The following is a 19538-nucleotide window of genomic DNA, read 5'->3' on the forward strand; positions in this document are numbered from 1 at the left end:
GTGGTCCGCTCTAGGATCATTATGCAGTGGGTTTTCTGATGGTGCACCAGCTCGCTCTTCCCCTTTCAGTCTTCTTTTGCATTTCTTAGTTCGGTCTAGTTTCTTTTTGTTGGATGGTGGCTAGTTGACAAAACTTGAATTCCGACTGATATATTTTCGTTGATTAAGAAATTAATGGAAAGGGGTGAGAGCCCGGTTGGAAGGACTCTCCCTCACTACCTAGCTCACATCGCCTTCACAAGTTACTTCATCACCCAGCTGTCTGCCATCACCACCCTTAAAAAAGGAGAGCCGTCCACCAAAATCTCCGAGGCCAATTTCTCCACCTTCACCTGTGTCTGCGTGATGCACCATCGGCCGGCCGTCCACCATGGGTAACCACGGGTTAGGATGAGAGGCGACATGGCTGTTAGGCAATGGCTGCTTGGCTGCTCACACCAAGAACACATTTCTGCATGCCTTGATGGAATGATGGTGTACAGTACTTTGCATTCTTTCAGGAATATAAACCCTAACCCCCACACACGCAGCACCTGGCCACAATTTTTCTCCACTGCAATGATGCCCGACCTTTATTACGTCCAACAGACGCATCATATCGATCCATCCGCCCGTCCCTTGTCACCCTTTCTGCCGATTCCCTACACACGAGTGTAGCGAGAGGTCATTACACACGAGAAAAGAAAAGAGTTCTACTACTACTAAGCAGAGAGGCCACACACCCAGATTCCCCCGCCACTGTTATCTCATCTTTTTCACTCGCCCCTCGCTAGCACCAGGACTACACTGCTACTGCTAGCTCACAAGCCGCAAGAGTCCAAAGCCTGGGTTGATTGGGAGCCGCTTGCATTAGATTAGATTAGATTAGGTTAAGCCCAGATGGATGGAAAGGCATGATTCCTTTCCAATCCAATCACATCCCTATGCTGCTGCATGCATGATCTCCCTAATGGAACCCCCCAACCTACCTTAATGCCACTGCTCACCATTCATTACCAGGGAATAATTGTCCCCCTTCCTTCCTTCCCCCGTATATTAATCCCCCTCCTCACCATTGCCACCAACACAATACCATCATCGTCCTTCCTCTCATCCCCTCTCTCTCACACAGAGACACATCACTCTCTCTCTCTCCCATCTCCATCTCTGTCAGAAGGGGAGGCCAGAGGGGGACGGAGAGGGGCAATGGAGCTGGACGAGCAGGCCTTCTTGGAGGAGCTCTTCTCGCTGAGGAGGGACGCCACGGCCGCGTGGGAGTGCAATGCCATGGGGGACTTCTTCTCCCCGGCCTGTGCTGGCGCCGCCGCCATGGACTGCTTCCAGGAGCGGCACCAGCCCACCGTCAGCGTGCTGCCCACCTTCACCGCCTCCTTCGACCACCCACAGCAGCAGGCGGGGGTGACCGCGGCTGGGGGGTTCGACTGCCTCAGCGAGGTCTACGGCGGCAGCCCCTTCCCCAATGCCGTCGGCGGCGGGTACGGCGAGATGGGGTTTCTCGCCGCGATGGACCCCAAGGCGGCGGCGGCGGCGGCTCTGGTGGAGGGGGGCGGCCTCGGCGCCTGCAAGGTGGAGCCCGGGCTGGCGGCGGTGGACGGCGGCGCGTTCGGGTCGGGTCAGATGGCGGCCGTCCCGGCGCCGGCGTCGAGGAAGAAGCGGGTGGAGGGCATGCCGTCCAAGAACCTGATGGCGGAGCGGCGCCGCCGCAAGCGCCTCAACGACCGCCTCTCCATGCTCCGCTCCGTCGTGCCCAAGATCAGCAAGGTGAAAAAAAAAGCCCCTCCTTTCCGATTTCACCACACCAGATGGCTGAAGTCGACCTCGTCAAAATCTTGGGGGTAAACTAGACTGAGTGCGGATTTGATTTTGGGGGTGCAGATGGACAGGACGTCGATCCTGGGGGACACCATCGACTACATGAAGGAGCTGCTGGAGAGGATCCGGCGGCTGCAGGAGGAGATGGAGGAGCCGCATGCCGGTCCGGCGGCGGCGCCGCTGCTGAGCGTGTTCCGGGAGCTCAACCCCAACGAGATGCTCGCCAGGAACACCCCCAAGGTCAGACATCTTCCAGGCCGCCGCCCACTGCCCTCGCCAATGAAGCAGAGCGCCATTGCTGCCGCTGTGGCTTGAAGAAATGGTGACTGAGAGATGTTGTGCTGGTGCTTTGCAGTTCGAGGTGGAGCGCAAGGAGGAGGACACCCGGGTGGAGATCTACTGCGCGGCCAAGCCGGGGCTGCTGCTGTCGACGGTGAGCACGCTCGACACGCTGGGCCTCGACATCCAGCAGTGCGTCGTCAGCTGCTTCAACGACTTCGCCATGCACGCCTCCTGCTCCGAGGTACCAACAATTCCTCAGCCCACCAGCAAACATGGATGGATTCTTCTTCTTTCTTCAGCACCACCATCAGTTCAGCCACCGATTCCAACTGATTAATTCGTTTGTTGGTGCAGATGCAGAGGGAGATGATCAGCGCGGACGCCATCAAGCAGGAGCTGTTCAAGAACGCCGGCTACGGAGGGGGCTGCTTGTGAGCAAGAAGCACCACCACCACCACCACCATGAGTCCATGACCACCACCACCAGCAGGAGGAGGAAGGATAATAAAGTAGAAGTAGCTGTAGCAGGCAGTAGAATTAGCAGTTAGCACTAGTACCAGCAGCCAGCAGTAGCGAAAAGGGGCCGGAAGATCTGGGCGGAGGCCCTTTATCGCAAATCATAACCATGTCGCCGTGATCAAAATTCTCTCCTGTTAGCAACAAAGATCGGCGGGCGCCTTTCCGATGCATGAAATGATTGATGAGGGCCGTGACCGTGATGATGATCCCCTCGTTCGTGCGCTTTTCCGGCCGTTGTTTAGTGTTTACTGGCCATGTTGCTGTACCACCAAATCGCCCCCAAAAGAAAGCGAAAGCGAAAGAGAAAGCATCTTGGGTTGTGTTTGTGCCATGCTCCTGTTGTTTGACATTGGCAATGCTGGGCACCAGCTGATGTATACTGTGCTGATGAATCATGCATCTATCTGTGTATGATGAAGCCAGCAGCAGCAGCAGCACCCGCCGTTGCTTGCTCGCTTTGCGTTGCTCGCATCTTCACCGGTGATGATGATGATGATGATGCCGCTGAAGAAGAAGACATGGATGGCTGGCCGATTGGGACGTGGCATGGGAAAAGAAAGTCTCTCCCCAATTTTGTTTTCTAATGATGTTCATGATGAAGACATGCTGGGTGGATGGAGAAAGAAAGCTTCTCCATTTGTTTCCCCCCCTTTTCTCTGTGTGTGTAAGACTGGGAAAACGATTTCAGCACCTGTTTGTTTGATATTGGCCAATGTTGGGCACCGGCTGATGGATACTGAACCATGCGTGTATGATCAGCATTCACCTGTTGCTTCGCATTGCGCCTCGCCTCAAATCTTCACTAATGATGGTGATGATGATGATGAAGACATTAGACATGGACGCTGCATTGGAAACAAAAACTTTCTCCCAATATATTTTCTATAAGGGAGTACCTAGAACTTATCTAGATGAGATATAATTTGGTCTCATTCACTTTGAAAACAAGAATAGATACAACCCACGTCAGCACACATACATCTTATAGCATCACATTCAATGGCTATAAAAAGTGAATGAGACCAAATTATATCTCATCTAGATGAGTTCTAGCAAAATTGTTTCTATAAAGACAGTTATGGAGATGATAGTATTATTGTATAGAAAAATCAACAGCTCCATCCACCAGCTGATGGATACTGAATCATGCATGTATAATCAGCAGCCCCATCCACCTGTTGCTTTGCATTGCTCCTCACATCTTCACTGATGGATGATGGTGGATGATGACAATTATGGAGATGACGAAGGCATGGACGGATGACTGAGCCATTGTACAATAGAAAAATAAAAGTTGGCCTCCATTTCCCTCCCCTTCTGCGTGTGTGTGCGAGTAGGATGAGGAGGACCAGTGGCCCTTGTCGTATCTCTTGGCATTCTTGCCCGGATGAGGCCGGGGACCGATCAGTTAAGTAACCCTCGCCTCGAGCAGGACCATTGACCCCTAATTTACACGGTCTAGACCACCGTCCGGCCAGCCATCCAACCTTGCAGACAAAGATCATGTCGGTAAAGCAGGCCGACCAGCCTGCAGGCCCAGTTTTCTACTCCAATCATCATCCACAATTCCCACAATCCCTACTAACCTCTGATCAGTCTATGAAATTTCTTATGGTTGATCAGCTTGCTGCAAGTGTACTTAGTCAGTCCTTACAGGGAAGGAGGTCCGCATTTTGTAATGCCCTAAATGGGGCACTTTTTGCAGGGAGTCATCCACTGGTCGGCCCCGTTTTCTCTCTTCTCAAAAAACTAAATAAAAAAAGCTTCGTTTGGCTCTTCTCTCTGGGCTCATGCGCAGGTCGGTCAAAATCTAAACTCTGGAGTTTGTGCTCTTGCTGGCGGACGTTTGCAGTTCCGGGCCAAGAACCACAACGCAACAGCAACCTTTTTTTCATCAGAGCGAAAAGGATGGTGCCAGTAAGATATCCCAGAAATTGGAAGGGGGTGCAGCTGCTTGCAACGGGGTGGTGGATGATGATGGGTGATGGATGATGGATGATGGATGATGGATGGGCGGGGCTGCTGACGCCTCTCGGCTAGCTTGCTTGCCCATGATATTCCTCCGCTGGAGATGCGGCTGGCTGTGGAGGGGCTGGCTGTGGATGCCATGACGACGGCTGCCAAGTGCCCAGTGGTATCCCTCTCGCCATGCTTCCTCGTGTTGGAATCATCCTGACGCCGGAGAGGAGGCGGGCATGTGGCATGGCTGCACTCATCCACTGCCACTGCCCATCCTCTGGCAAACTCTACGTGTATGATTGAACCTTTTGAGATACTCCAAAACGTAGGGGGAAGACAGAATTCCTGTGACTCTGAGGATACCCAGAGCCAATTCTACAGTGCAACATAGACTTGACAGAAAGTACCACTCTAAAGTCTAAATACCACGACGACACTGAAACTTTCTTGATAGTCGTAATTAGTGGGGGGATCACAAAATGTCTCACAAGGAGTATGTTCAGTAGCTAACACTAACAGTAACAGCGGTTAGTGGTAACAGGAACTAAGGCAGCTAAAGGACTAGTCACAAAAATGCCGCTAAGCTGCATTTTACTTCCTGTATGTATGTATGTATGTCTACCTCATCCAGTGAAACACACATTAGCGGCGTGGGAGGGGAGGGGACCTGTTATATAGTTAGATCGTCAGAACTCAGAACCAGGGCATCCACCAGATGTACATCTTGCCGAGGTTCTTGTGGGAGACTGCTTCCGCGATCAGCCGCCGCGCCTGTCCTTCGACGGAGAGCGGCAGGGAGGGCGCAGCGTTGACGCCCACCACGACCCCCTGGAGCCTCGCCGTGATGTTGGCAATGGCTCTCTGGAACATCATTCGGAACAAGAGGCAGATCAGGAGAGCGACATGGTTGTGTTAGCAACGATCAAATATTGATAATAGCTAATTTTTTAGATAAAGGATATTGATGATACCTGCGCTTGCGGATTTTGGACCTCCCCTCCACTGGACTTGTGTGCTTTGGTCCACTCTACTAGCGGGTCGTGGATGAAGGTCTCCAGAACGGTCATGAGCGCCTCCTTGTGGCCCCTGAGGACCGACAGAGTGATCTCGCAGACCTTCAGAAAGACGCCTTCATATCCAGCGATGCCCAACCCGTCGATCATGTTCTGCAAGTGCAAATTCAGCATGCCAGCGTTAGTGCTTGTAACAGAAATCGGATTGAATTCGTTGGATAAGCTGCTGAAAAGAAACCGCATGACATGATCTCACTGCTTACTTGTGTAAGCCTGAACGGCACCACCTCGGGCTTCTCAAGCTGCAAACCCTTGTCAAACAAGCAACTGAAATCCACATGAACACAGTCCCCGGTCGTCGCATCAATAAGGATGTTTTCACCGTGCCTGTCACCAAGCCCAACAATGTGCCCAACCATTGACCAAACTGCAGCGGTATGTGCATATGCCACTCTGGCACGAAACCATGCTGCTGGTTCAGAGAATGTCGTCAAGAACCATTTGTGGAACACCGGGGGGAACAATGGAAGGATTTTAGTTTTCATCATCTCATCTTCAGGTATTTTGCTAGCATGGCATACATCATATATCCTCTTCATCTGCGAGTTTGTTTTCATCCTATCATACTTCCCACAAGTTATGTATATGTCCTGAAGAATATGCCGAAGACCACGTGTGTTGGGCACCCATTCTACTAGTCCACAGTCTTCTGTAAGTGGAACCACGGCAAAGGTTCTGATATAAAGCTTCCTCCTGCGGCTCTCAGGAACTTTGGAGAGGAGGCGATTGATCACAGCATTGAACTCCATCATGCGTGCATCCTTCCTAAGATCATCCTTCGGTTTACATAGAAATGGGCGAGCCACTCCATCGCTTCCGAGGAACACAACCTGAAGTTCAAAATGATCAAAATAGTAACTTAAATGAGTGAAGTACTAGTGATGTATACAAGTTAGTTGAGACACTTAACAATAAAAACTAATCATAAATGACCAAAAATAGCCCTTGATAGCTCCCAATCTCCCACACCTTATCCAACCTATGACTTGCATGGTTGCACCCACAATACCATGATGCACACCAACCATAAAAAAAAATACTAGGACTACTTCCGTGCACAAACTTCAGTACATGTTGAACAAGCATAATTATCAAGTAAGGCAGTATTAAATATGTGCATGTGCATACCTTCTTTGGTTTCTGAAGGGAGGAAAGGATCTCTGCATCATCAGCTATTCCAGCTATAGTAGGATGCTCAGAGATCGAAAAAGGGTGAAAAGTAGATTGACCTGACATATTTGAATCGTATGATGGCAGAGTTACAGTGAGAGCCAGCTGGACAGGTAATATAATTCCTAGGGGCATCATTCTTTTCAAGGAACTGAACTCAGTTGAGATATTTATTGACCTCGCCTTGGGCTGCCCTGGGTGAAAGCACAGCTTAATCAGATGTTCTATTAGAGAAGGAAACTGATTAAACAGCGCAACATAGTCGCTCCTCTTCCCAACACCCTTCTTTGCTAACTTTAATATTTGTCCAGCAGCCTCTCGTCTTGCAGAAACTGTTGACTTTGACACTGCAGCCATCATCCAAAGTGCTTGCTGAGGGTATGCCTGTAAAACCACCTGGATAATGTATCTTACAACTCTGACAAGTTCACCATTCTGATGACAGATGCGTGATATCAACTGAGACAGCACAGTTAGCCACTGATAAGTTGGTAGATCCTTCGAGCACCCGCGGACGACGGCTAACATCTGCATTAGATGGGCTGATTAGATCTCTTACACAGATTGAAAGAAATGAAGAAAAAAAACATGTAAAACAAAATTTACCCTATCATGAACGACTTTCATTTCTGCACTTGGCCCTTCTCGGATGTATATGTTTCCAAATTCAAACCAAAGCGTAAGTAACCGTGGTAGTGCTTGAAAAAGATTCTTGTGTCCTTTGTGGAGTCCTTTTGCATAACATAGCAAGACTGTTGGAACCAACTCCCACCAAGGCCTCTCTTTAGCTGGGGCACTTGCACTTCCAGCAGAGCCAGGAGTAACAGATCCAACTCCACCTGTGAATTTCTTATCTTCCTGACGTTTCCTAGCATCAACAAGTAAATCATCCAAAAACTTTGCCATGCAAAAGAAACCCTTCTCCCACTTGGGCCGCAACTCTGTTACTCTACTGTAGAGAGTTTTGATTTCCTCGCTCTGTTTTTGCCCTGTATTGTGGATCCATCTAGTATAAAGAAGAAGGGTTTTAGACACATCTGGATTCTCTTTTGATGCTTGTGTTGCAGAGATAGGCGCATTTGGCAATGCGAGAGAAAGGCTGGAAAGAGATGAAAGGACAGCATTTCCCAAAACCTCCGCGGGCATGTTTAGAAGTGTTTGCTGAAGTTCGGCTATAGCACTATCAGATTTCCGTATATTCCAGAGGTGCTTTGCCTTCTCCATGTGAACGTTTGGAGCACCTGAAGCATCTGCTTCCAGTATTGCACGGTGGGCTGTCTCATAATGTCCAGCCAAACGGCAGAGCTTAGCGTACTGAAGCCAGCAGTTCCCAACTTGAGAATTCATATGACTAAGATTATAAACCATCCTTCGGAAAGCAAGCAAAGGCTCCCTTGCCCACAGAGATGACTGTGTACATTTAAGACGGTTATCCCAGTCTTTTGTTAACTTCAGAAAACTTGGATCATCTGCACTGAATGATTTGTCGAGAAATGACTCATCTCCCAGCAGGGAGTTGAAGTCTTCCAGCTCACACAGCATGTGGAGCTTGACAATGTAAGGATATGCACGCATATATGAGTCCATGCCTGCTGCAGCCAACGGGACAAGCAACGCTTGCTTGGACTGGGCGATCTTTTCAGCAACCATAAACTGATCTTTTGTTGTCATTGCCTTGAATATTTTTGCTAGACCTATGTCAAACGAAGCATTGTTCTCAGTGCTACTGTACACAAGACCTTTGTCTGCCTCGGGTAGGTACTCGTCCATGAGATCCCATCTTCCTAATCTCCAAGCTGCTTGCACACCTTGCATGCACCATGTTTTCTTATACTGAGGTATTCTGCCAACCAAACCATCCACATGCGCAATCATGGCTTGAAGGTGGCACATGTTTAGTGAACAGTTGAGAACATCACAATGTCTATGGACAGAATCAGGTTCCATTTGCAAAGCATGTTCACACAGTGTTAGCACTTCAGCCCAGTTTCCAGCTTTCTCATTGATGATAAGTTGATCTTGTAGGCTTGATGAATTCCTCAGATTAGCTAAACCTAATAGGCCATCAGGCTCATCCAATCCTCCATATATTTCCATCAGAAAAGAGATGTCATCATCTGAAAAAGTGCCACTACACTCTGCAGCTGGATTAGAGGACCCGGACTTCTCTCGGACATGAGATTCGAAATATGCTAGAGCACGTGCATGAGCTTGACATCTAAAAGAGGTCTTAGCTAGAGTAACTTTAGGTATAGCAGCCAACAGCTCAGCAACATTGCTACACTGCACCAACAATTGATCTTGGCCGTTATTAGAACAGTTTTCATCGTTCAATTTACCTGCTTGCCTCCCAGCCATGGCATTATTAGACTGGGATAGAGCAATTTCCTGCTTGAGATCATCAACCCATTGCCCAAGATTATCAAGTAAAGTGAAGATGGCTTGAACACAAACCTCACTCTGCCCCCCAGTAACACCTTGAACAATAGCCTCACTACTTTCTGAAGCAGCTGCATTGAGAACAGACAATATTTCATCAGTGATACTTTGCCGAGCCTCTGGAGTTCCATAGCAAACAGCATTTAAAACCAAGTAAGGTAGGAGATAGAGCGCAGTTGGCATGTCATGCCGAACAATTCCTCGGCATGCACTGAAAATACCATAGCGCGATCCAGTTGCGTGGGATGTCAACTTTCTAATCCAATAATATATCCACCTTCTGAAGGACATTGTTGGGCGGTATATTGGGCCAAGTAAAGCAGCATCATTCACACTAGGAAGATGAAATCTTGATGTCAAGCATGGCGCAATTATTTCCTTAACATAACTAGAAAAACGTCCCCACAACTTCTGACCCCTTCTGCTCATTTCACAACTACTTGAATCTTCCCCGTTATCTTCTTTGGGTAAAGACTGACAGCCAGCCAATTTTAGTAGCTCTTGAATAGCCAAGGCAGCAGAATCTTGTACTGTTGTGTCGGAAGCTGCTCTGAATGCCCTTGCAAGATGCTTGTGGATCAACTCAAATATAAGATCATCGTCTGAACATTCAATCTTAAAGCGCTCACACGAAATTACCTTGAACTTAGCAGGATCAACTGCACCCAGTGCACCAAGACAATCTGCACAAACTAGTTTCAGCCTCTGGCCAACCATTGTCCTTGACTCCTCAGCACATCCTTTTAGTAAAGCCATAATTAAAGCGCTTATTACATCCAAATCAGAAGTATCTTCACCGATTATAAGTGCAGTAACATCCTCCCGTTTGGCCTTGAATAATTTACTTAACTCACATGCTACCATGTACCTTACATTCAAGCTCTCATGATTAAGACCATCAACGGCATCCTTTAGATGATCTTGCAGAGTCATAGATCCTCTGGCTTCCTGTATTACTTTGTTTACTTCCGACAAAGATGGTAAGCTGGGCAGCAATGGCAGTTCACGTATATGTTGTTTAAGCAACTTACTGTTTTTCACAACAAGTTCTTCTAGGATTTCAACAATTTTTCTCAGGTGCACAGAAGGGCATTCTCTGCACTTCTCTAAAGAAGGAATGAAAGCAGCTACAACTTGGGACATAACATACTTGATACTGGTCGATGATACCTCAGCCAATTGCTTTATGAAAAAATGTAATACATCAAGACCATCCATTTGAAGAGCTTCCTTATCAGTGGCAAATATCAACAGAACCATAATCTTCGGTGCATGTGTACTCAAATAAGGGCCCATCATCTCAACTAACTTCCGTATACGCTGGAGAGCTTGTTTTTGAAGCTTCAAGTCATCAGAATGAAGCATCTTCTTGTCAATGCTATTGAGAAGTCTGACAAAATCATTCTTCAAGAACTCAGGAAGGGTGTCATTCCCTGTCAAAATTCTTGCAATATTCTGTATTGTTGGTGAAATTCTTGTTGTCCTGAAAATTGAAACACCATTAAAACTCATTCAAACTTATGCCTAATTACAAAGGAAGTATCTAGAGAAATATGTCTACAATGAAAAGAAAAGCTACCTTCTATCAGTCTCGATATGATCAGATTCCCCGGGAAAACATATGATCTCATCAAGCAGTGTTGGCAAAGCAGCTGCAAATATTTCTTTGCTATCACTTCCAGTTTCGGTGTGATAAAACTGTAGAACAGACGGCAAGTGCTGCCCATCTTCATAGAATAGAGCGAACGAAAGCACTTTAGGTAGTGAATTAACAATCAATGGTACTAGTTCAGTGTTTAGATGGTTTGCCAGTTCATGCAGAGTAATAACAGCTTGGTCATTGTCTGGGTGAGACACAATAAGCTTTGGTATAACTGATGGAACCATTCTCCTAATCAGTTCTTCAGTCTTAATCCCAAGAACAGCCTCAGCAAATTCATTAATCACTACAGGATGATTTAATAGTCTAGATGAAAGATAGTCATATAAATCATCTCTAACACGGAAGTTATTCGAGAGGAAGAGTTCTATTCCTCCTTTGAAACTGTAAGTGCAGCATCTGTGAAGTAATCTTGATGCCGTCTTCCTTACAATGGGATCATGGTTATCAAGCTGAGCAATAAGCAATACAAATGAGCAGAAAAAAACTTCCCCTTGAGTATCACTGGCTTGCATAATTGTAGCAGTAGACTCCAAAAGAGTCAGTAGAACATGAGAATCTTCAGCTTCTGCGAAAGCTTGCTTTATTTTGTCCATGAACTTAAGTTCTTTAGTCCCTCCCTCCATTCCCAGTTCATCCGAGAACAAAATGTCCATGACTCTGGTTTCCAAAAAGCAGCATACTACAAGAGAAAATGCATCTCTGACATCTTTCATTCCATTAAGTAGCAGAAAATCAATACAGTTTACCCACTTAATTTTCATCTCAAGTAAAACCTCTTTGCTAGAATGTCTCAGTACTCGTGGCAAAACTTCAACCATGGAAATGATACATTCTTTGGAAGTCTGCGCATATAGGAACTTGAAAAAAAGTATGTGGGCCTTCAAAATATTATGTTTCAAGGCAACATTCTCAGTTTCTAGTACTGCCATGTCCACAATAGAAATCTGCTCTTTAGTATTGACAGTTCTGTTATCACAGTGAGGGCACCAGAAACCTTTCAAGAGAAGATCCAATGTCGAGACTGGTTGCTTAGAGTCCTTGTCCATGAACAGCTTGCAACTGTTCCCCGCTTTGTCAGTAACATCAGTTGTTCCATTTAAACAAGATAGGAAACCGAGTGAAAAGGCAACACATTTCCACACTTTGTCAGATCCTAAATCACCACATAACCTGAAGAAGAAAAAAAAACCGACTCAAGGTTATCAGATCTTACAGAAGAACTATAAAACAAATTAAGTGCATTGTGGTCTAAGCAAATTTGAATTTATTTATATTCCTCAACCAAGGGAATGCCTTCAATAATATTTGGTAATCATAACCAAACGAGAAATTAACTGTTTTGTTTCAACAAAAGGCAAAGTGTAAAATGATAATCTGAAATCATGGTAAAGTATATTTACTCACTCAAGTTTCTTGAACATCACTCCAAGCATCGTAGGACCAGAATACAGTACAATAATGGGTAGTGACATAAGAGCCTCATTTTGAACCTCCACAGATTCACTATGGATAGCCAGTTCAAGGAGTTCAAGGTCACAGTCAATATTCAGTCTGTTGCCAATCTTAGCAATAACTTGTACCACAAGGCATTTTAACTTGTCTAAGCATGTTTGAGTGGAAACATGACCATCAGACCACACCCGTTTCAGCAAGCTGATGAGGTCAACATATAGTGGATAATCTAAATCTTCACTGCGAACACAAATCAGCTGAGCTTCATCTTCAAACTGTTTAGAGTCTCCAGGATGAAAGGCTACATAGACATTTAGACAAAAGTGAACAGTAAAAAATGAGAGAAAGAGAGCCATATCATCATGTACTCGTTAATATTTGGTCTGGCATAAGCTCGAAGCAATGAGCTTGTAAGTTTATCCCGGGACAATGGGATCAGCAGATCCCTTATTCATATTTATACATGTCTGATAGGTCCAGGTGCCTTCTATACTCTAGATGATTTGACAGGGAAGGATGGATTGTGGGGTTTACAAGCAGGTATTACACAAATAGCTCACCAAAATTGTATTTAATGATCCACCTTATATGATGAACAAGCCATAAGCCCAAGAAGTTGTATAAACACAAACAAGGACGTAAAACACAAAACAGGATCACAAAAACCTTGACAGGAATATTAAGAATTGCACAGTTGTTACAGGCTTATAGCAAAGCTACCTAAGATCCCAAACATAATTCATGTAAGTTGAACCATGGCATGTACAAAATGCAAAAGATGGAGGAAAACCTTACATCGGAGAAGCATTACAGTCTGAAGAGCTTTGAAATATAGTAACATGTCGAAGGAAAAGAAACATTTCTCGGTTGCCTGCATCATTCACTAATGGTTAGGATGTTAAGTTCAAAAACGATGAAAAGCTAAAATAAATTTATGCAGCTTTATCATGATTTCTACCTACCTGCTTGCAAATCCAAGGGATCCAGGAGAGAACTTGCTTAGAAATACTAATAAACAGACTTGTCTTTGGGTTAACACAGAATGAAAGAGAAAGAAGACTAAGCACTTGTATAGCAATATCAGGCTCCAATGGATAAGCATTATGATTGTCAGGTGACAGGAACTTAATACGTGAATTTAGTGACAATTGAAGATCATAGGCATAATCTTTTGCTAGTTCATGTCCTATGCCAGCAGGAGATAATTTGGCCATAAATGAACCAATGGTTGATCGTGATTCAGACATCTTTTGACGTTTGTACAAAGTATTTTCCTGGTTCTGAGCCACTCTTTTCTGGCCGACTTTTGGCAGTTCAAATACTTCAGATTTTTCCTGAAAGCTGCCTCGATCATCGTTGGCATCCACAGACACCAAACTCTGACCAAGTTTGTCAACAACCAGTCGAATGCATTCAGTCACTTTGTCATAAGGCTTGGGCAAATAGAGCAACTTCAGAAGGATCTCTGGTTTCCATACTTGTGGGGAGCAGACCTCGACTATTCTCATGTACGCATTGCACATCGCAGCCTGCAAAAGGTAGCATTAGTAGAGAGAAGTACCCAAAAGACCTGGGAAAATCAAGTTGCTAACCTGAAGCTCTGAGCTTCTACTGGTCTGTACTGCCCTTGTGAAAACATTGACAATATCAGCAGCCGTAGATTCAACAATATAACCAGGACACGAAGAATGCAAAGCATTTAGACATGCACCCATTGATAAGTCATAATCTGGATCTCTGCAGAAATAAGATGAAGCATTATGCTATTTGACAGTGTTTGTGCACACTCCCATAATATCCATGACAAAATAAAACCTACATCGCATGGTATTTAAGGCTTTAATATTAGGCAGAGCGAGCCAGTACATTGCTTATTGCATTGTCTCTTCTTAAGGTCCCCAGCTGTAACTCTTTTGTAGAATACTTCCTCGTTATAATAAAAACATTTTATGGAAAATGTATAGCTGAATAATTCAATAACTACCATTACCAGTTTCACCACTATATTGTTGTTTGACTAAAAGAATTTACAAAAAAGAAAGGCTACTATGTTTGAAACATATCCAGAGAAGGCAAACATATTAGCATTTTTGTAACAAAGTAGGGGGGGGGGGGGGCATACGTAATTCCTGACCAAAAACAAGCAAAATATAATCCACCATTACAGGTTTCCACTCTGCTTCTTCCAAGTGACAAATTCTTTTTCTACATTACTGTTACACTGAACGATATTTAGAGATACAATATGATTCATGAAACCAAATATTCACCAGTGACAGAACTAAAATGGATTAGAATCAGGCATTTCAGGTAAACATAGGAGAGGTACGTATAGATCAATATGCCTTGCTTCCAATACAACTAGGTACCTACAATTGGATCTTCTTAAATCATAGAAATCAAAGTATGGACCAAGGCATCAGAAGCATTACAAAACATAAATATCAGTGGGCAAATATGCTAAACCAGCAAGCCAAGACCCGGGGAACAAAATGATATAATAAAGCATCTAAACTATTGTTTCATAGATTCCTTTCACATGGTAAAACATACCTGAGGGATATCCGCAACATCATGTGACTTTTGACTGGTCCACATGACATCACTGGAGGGAGTGTAATAATCTAGACTAGAAGAAAAAGATACAGCAAGAGCATACCTGATACTAGAAAGCTCATTAACATCTTGTCTTAGAATCGATGTGATTGAACGAACAATAGTTTCCGTAGGAAGAATCTCAACAGTCATCACCGTTGCAACGATCCGCGCAAAATCGAAACAAACCTGTTGCACCAAATTGATTAACAGTGTGTCGAAGGTACATAGGTATAACCGAAAACACACACAGGCTCAAGGTTAAATACCAACCTTGTGCAGGGATTCATCCCCATAACAGAGAATAGAACAAGCAGCGGAAACAAATGGCATGGTAACAATCCCTTCAACATGCAGGGTACCATCTGTAAGGCATTTGTTGATGAGTCTAATTAACGAAGTGGCAAATGAACACCACCTCATGTCACCAGACAGATCAATCAGCACACCAGGTCCATTTTTAGGCTGGAACCTCTCTGGGAGGTCACTAAAAATCGCAGTGGACTCCAAAATGTCCGAGAAGGATCCACAGAAGCATTTTAAAAGACATCCACTCTCCGTGTGCTTTGATGCCACATATTGTAGATCTGTTAGATTCAACAAGAAGTTCAATTTCAATCCTCTCTGCACAACCTAACACACTGGAGTACTCAACAAACTGAAACTGCACAACGATAACTAAATAAAGGGAACAGAATCACAGGCCTTCTACTGCAACCATCGCATCCAGGAAGAACTGCCTGTAGGCCTCCCGGTCACCGGTGCGGAGAAGTGAGAGGAGAGACCAAACCGGCTCAAATATAATTGACCTGCAACGGTGAAGAAACCAAACCGAGCGAATGTAAACAACACATAGCATCATTGCCTAAAGATACCCAGCATTACTAGATTCACTTATCTATCAGTTGTTCAAACAGGCAGCATTTTCCCATTCCAACATTCAACCCAAACTAGATGTTTGCTACATCAGCTAAATCCACCCCATGTATTACACGTGGATGCAGTAATACTTGGCAATCGAGTGCTTAAATCCATGTAATTTCCCATGTGGAGAGCGATTGGACTAGGGTTTACAAGGGGGAAAGAGGGGAAGAGCAGAGGAGTGCTTACTGGTAGTCGGGTTCTGCGAACAAGGGGAGGATGCGGCCGATGACGCGGATGACCTCGGCGGGGCGGCCGTTGGAGAAGACCCCGGGGAACCTGGGCGCCGTGTAGTTGAGCAGCCTGAGCACCACCTTGGTCTCCATCTCGGTCGCTGCATCGATGGGTCAATCAATCGCAGAGAATGTGAGCGGCGGCCCAGTCGCCGACGTGACCCGCGCCGGGAGGGGAACGGAGGAGGGAGGGGACGGGCGTACCGGTGGGGGCGGGGAGGACGTGGTCGCGGAGGAGGCTGGGGAGGACCTCGCGGAGCTTGGCCTCGTAGTGGGCGGAGGCCGGGGCGGCGGCGGAGGAGGAGGAGCCCGCGATGAGCGCGCGGAGCTCCTTGATGTGGCCGGCGAAGTTCGACATGGCCGGCGGTGGTCGCCGCCGCCGGAGCCGGAGCGGGAGGGTTCGTCGTCGGCGGCGGCGCCCTTTCCCTCCTTAATTTCGAAACGGGATTCGAGAACTGCTGCCCTTTCTCCCCCTTTCCTTTTCTTCGTCTCTCTCCTTTGGGAGCGTGGTCGCCGTTTGTGTTGGGCCCAATGTAAAGACGGACGATGGATGGATAGCCTCGGCCCGCACACAGCTCTCGACTTTGGGCTGGTTTGAAACTCAAGTTGGGCCGCAAATGTCCTTGTTTTTCCGTCCGGTTTTTTGTCTTTTTTTCGCAAAAAAGTTTCATTGGAACCTATCGACATGGGACCCAGTTTTGAAGATCTCAAGGCGAGATCTCCAACAGTGAAAATAGTTCAAGATTTAGACGCACGGTTTAAAAGATAAAACATTTTGAATAAAAGAATCGACAAAAAAAAACTCTCAGGTTGCGACAAGTGGAGCACTGCTGCAAAGAGTGCTCTTTAATTAGTGATTTCACTATGTCTGGCATTCAACAAGACAGAGGGAACCTTCACTGAAGGGAGCTGCCAGTTGGGCCGACCCAGGGGCGCGGGAAACAACAACCTAGATATTTGTTTTTGTTTTTTCTTCTTCATGTATTTTTGTATTCATTTTTTGTTTATTTTTTAATCTCAATCTATTTCCAAATATTTTATGTAAATATATTTACAATTTTTTTAAATAAATATATTTCAAAAATCACTCTTCGTAAAAACATTTGAAAAATGTTGACCAAGCATCTAAAAAATGTTAAATGTATATAGAGAAGACGTTTATCACGTATACAAAAAATTAAACGTGTGTGAAATAATTAGACCATGTATTTAAGTTAATCGAGCATTTCAAAAAATGTTGAAAAAGTTTTTGAAAATTTTTAAGAAAGCATTTGGAAAATGTTAAATGTGTATAGGAAAAATATTGACCATGTATTATAAAATGATGAAACAAAATTGATCATGAATATAAAAAATTTAATCAAACATTCGAAAAAATATTGAACAAGTGTTTGGAAATTGTTGAATGTGTATAGAAAAAATATTGACGGTGTAGAAAAAATAATGAAATTTTTTATCAGGTATATAAAAATGTTAATCAAGAATTTGAAAAACTATTGAACGGGTATTTGAATAATGTTGATCACACATTTTAAAAGTATTCAATGTGTTTAGAAAAAATGTTGAGCATGTCTTCAAAAAAGGTTAACATTGCATTTAGTAAATGTTAATCAAGCATTTGAAAAATGTTAAAATATTCATAGAAAAAATGTTGACCATGTATTAGAAAATGTAAATCGTATATTTGAAAAATATTAATCAAGCATTTAAAAAAATAGAAGCGTGTATAGGAAAAATGTTGACCATGTATTGAAATGTTAATCTTGTACTTGAAAACTGTTAATCAAGCATTTGAAAGATATTACAAATGTGTATAGAAAAAATATTGACCATGAATTAAAAATGATAAATTTGTATTGGAAAAATAATAAACATGTATTACAAATCTGTTGTTTACATATAAAAAAATTGTAGACTGAAAACCAAAAGAAACAAAGGAAACCAAAAAAAAAATAAACTGAAAAAGAAATAAAATAAACCACAGAAAAAAAATAAAAATAAAACCGAAAAAACAAATGCAAAAAGAATGAAAAAACAAAAACCAGAAGAAGAAAATGGAAAGATACAAATGAAAACAAAACAAGCATTGAAACCAAGAAATGTTAAAATCGTATTTGAAAAAAGTGAAACGTGTATTAGGAAAATGTAGAATGAAACCAAAAGAAAGAAATAAAAACCGAACAAACCCAAAGAAAGAAAAGTAAAATTAAGCCATAGAAACAAATGCAAAAAGAATGAGAAAACGGTGAAAACCGATAAAGAAACAAGGAAAAAAATGTTGAAAACGAAGAATGAAGCAAGAAATCAAAGAAAAAAAAGAAAAGAAACCAATGAAAATCGAGAAAGAAAGAAAGAAAACCGAAGAAAAAACCGAAAAAGAAGAAAAACTGGTGAAAAATAAAGGAAAAAATTACCAAAAAATCCTGAAAAAAGCGGAAAAACCAAAGAAAAAACGGCTCTTTACCCTCAATTAGGCCGCGCCCTAGTGTGTACCATGAATTTGACGTTGACTCGCTGGCTAGTAGTGCTTCGACTCAGCCAGGAGATCGGGGATCGAATCTTGGGAGCTCCACTTTTTCATCCCTCATTTTTTAGAGGTAGGAGGTGCACTAATGGGCCGGCCCAGTTGCTTGGCGAGGTGTTACGCCCTTTAGCAAGAGCAGCTTCCATCTCGCTTAAGGCGAGATATAGCTCCCCCGCTCACTCATGGGCCATGAGTTACTTTCGTAGTTTTTTGGACTTTGGACTCAAATAATTGTACATGTAATGTAATTGTTCTAAAAAAAACATGTAATGGAATGGTAATCGAATATGAATAAAGTTATATAGGTGATTCAGAAAAACTACAAGCACATTGATGAAAGTTGATAGTCGAATATCGAATATGACACACACACTTGTGCGTATTTTAGAAAACAAATGATAAAAGTTGATAATCGCCAAGGATAAGTCCATGATTTTTTATGCAAAAATTTGATGACCCCCGGGGCTAGCCACTACCATGCGACATGAGGAGGAAGCGGAGTGTGGACGAAGAGAATTATTGTTTCCAGATACACTTTAGAAAGAGATTGGCATGGTTGATCCACCACTCGGGAGTGGCCAGCTCCGATGAGCTTCTGTAGCCCTTTTTCATCCCTCATTTTTTAGAGGTAGGAGATGCACTAATGGGCCGGCCCAGTTGCTTGGCGAGGTGTTACGCCCTTTAGCAAGAGCAGCTTCCATCTCGCTTAAGGCGAGATATAGCTCCCCCGCTCACTCATGGGCCATGAGTTACTTTCGTAGTTTTTTGGACTTTGGACTCAAATAATTGTACATGTAATGTAATTGTTCTAAAAAACATGTAATGGAATGGTAATCGAATATGAATAAAGTTATATAGGTGATTCAGAAAAACTACAAGCACATTGATGAAAGTTG

At 44.0% G+C, this 19538-nt stretch overlaps 2 protein-coding genes across 4 annotated transcripts; one reads left to right on the top strand and one right to left on the bottom strand.

Annotated features, from left to right (window-relative positions):
* Positions 1 to 334: 334 nt before the first annotated feature.
* LOC125520943 (serine/threonine-protein kinase ATR) lies at positions 335 to 16590 on the bottom strand. Of its 3 annotated transcripts, none has more exons than XM_048685983.1 (16): positions 16323 to 16590; positions 16075 to 16219; positions 15670 to 15773; positions 15238 to 15551; positions 15029 to 15153; positions 13962 to 14106; positions 13332 to 13898; positions 13165 to 13240; positions 12322 to 12670; positions 10834 to 12087; positions 7422 to 10737; positions 6774 to 7343; positions 5849 to 6475; positions 5544 to 5738; positions 5240 to 5433; positions 335 to 641 (listed from the first exon to the last, which is right to left on the bottom strand). In XM_048685983.1, exons 1-15 carry the CDS (start codon positions 16474 to 16476, stop codon positions 5266 to 5268), a joined length of 8109 nt encoding a protein of 2702 aa, XP_048541940.1. In that variant the 5' UTR covers positions 16477 to 16590; the 3' UTR covers positions 335 to 641; positions 5240 to 5265. The 3 variants fall into 3 exon arrangements, with proteins under 3 accessions (XP_048541940.1, XP_048541941.1, XP_048541939.1); XM_048685984.1 differs by lacking the exon at positions 335 to 641 and adding an exon at positions 3088 to 3458; XM_048685982.1 differs by lacking the exon at positions 335 to 641 and having other exon boundaries at positions 5006 to 5433.
* On the top strand, positions 1186 to 2737 carry LOC125520945 (transcription factor bHLH93-like). Its single transcript, XM_048685985.1, has 4 exons — positions 1186 to 1761; positions 1876 to 2052; positions 2168 to 2335; positions 2449 to 2737. The coding sequence occupies exons 1-4, from the start codon at positions 1186 to 1188 to the stop codon at positions 2527 to 2529; spliced, it is 1002 nt and encodes a 333-aa protein (XP_048541942.1). The 3' UTR covers positions 2530 to 2737.
* Positions 16591 to 19538: the final 2948 nt, after the last annotated feature.

This window comes from Triticum urartu, chromosome 7 (genome assembly GCF_003073215.2).
Source record: "Triticum urartu cultivar G1812 chromosome 7, Tu2.1, whole genome shotgun sequence".
NCBI classification, from domain to species: Eukaryota; Viridiplantae; Streptophyta; class Magnoliopsida; order Poales; family Poaceae; genus Triticum; species Triticum urartu.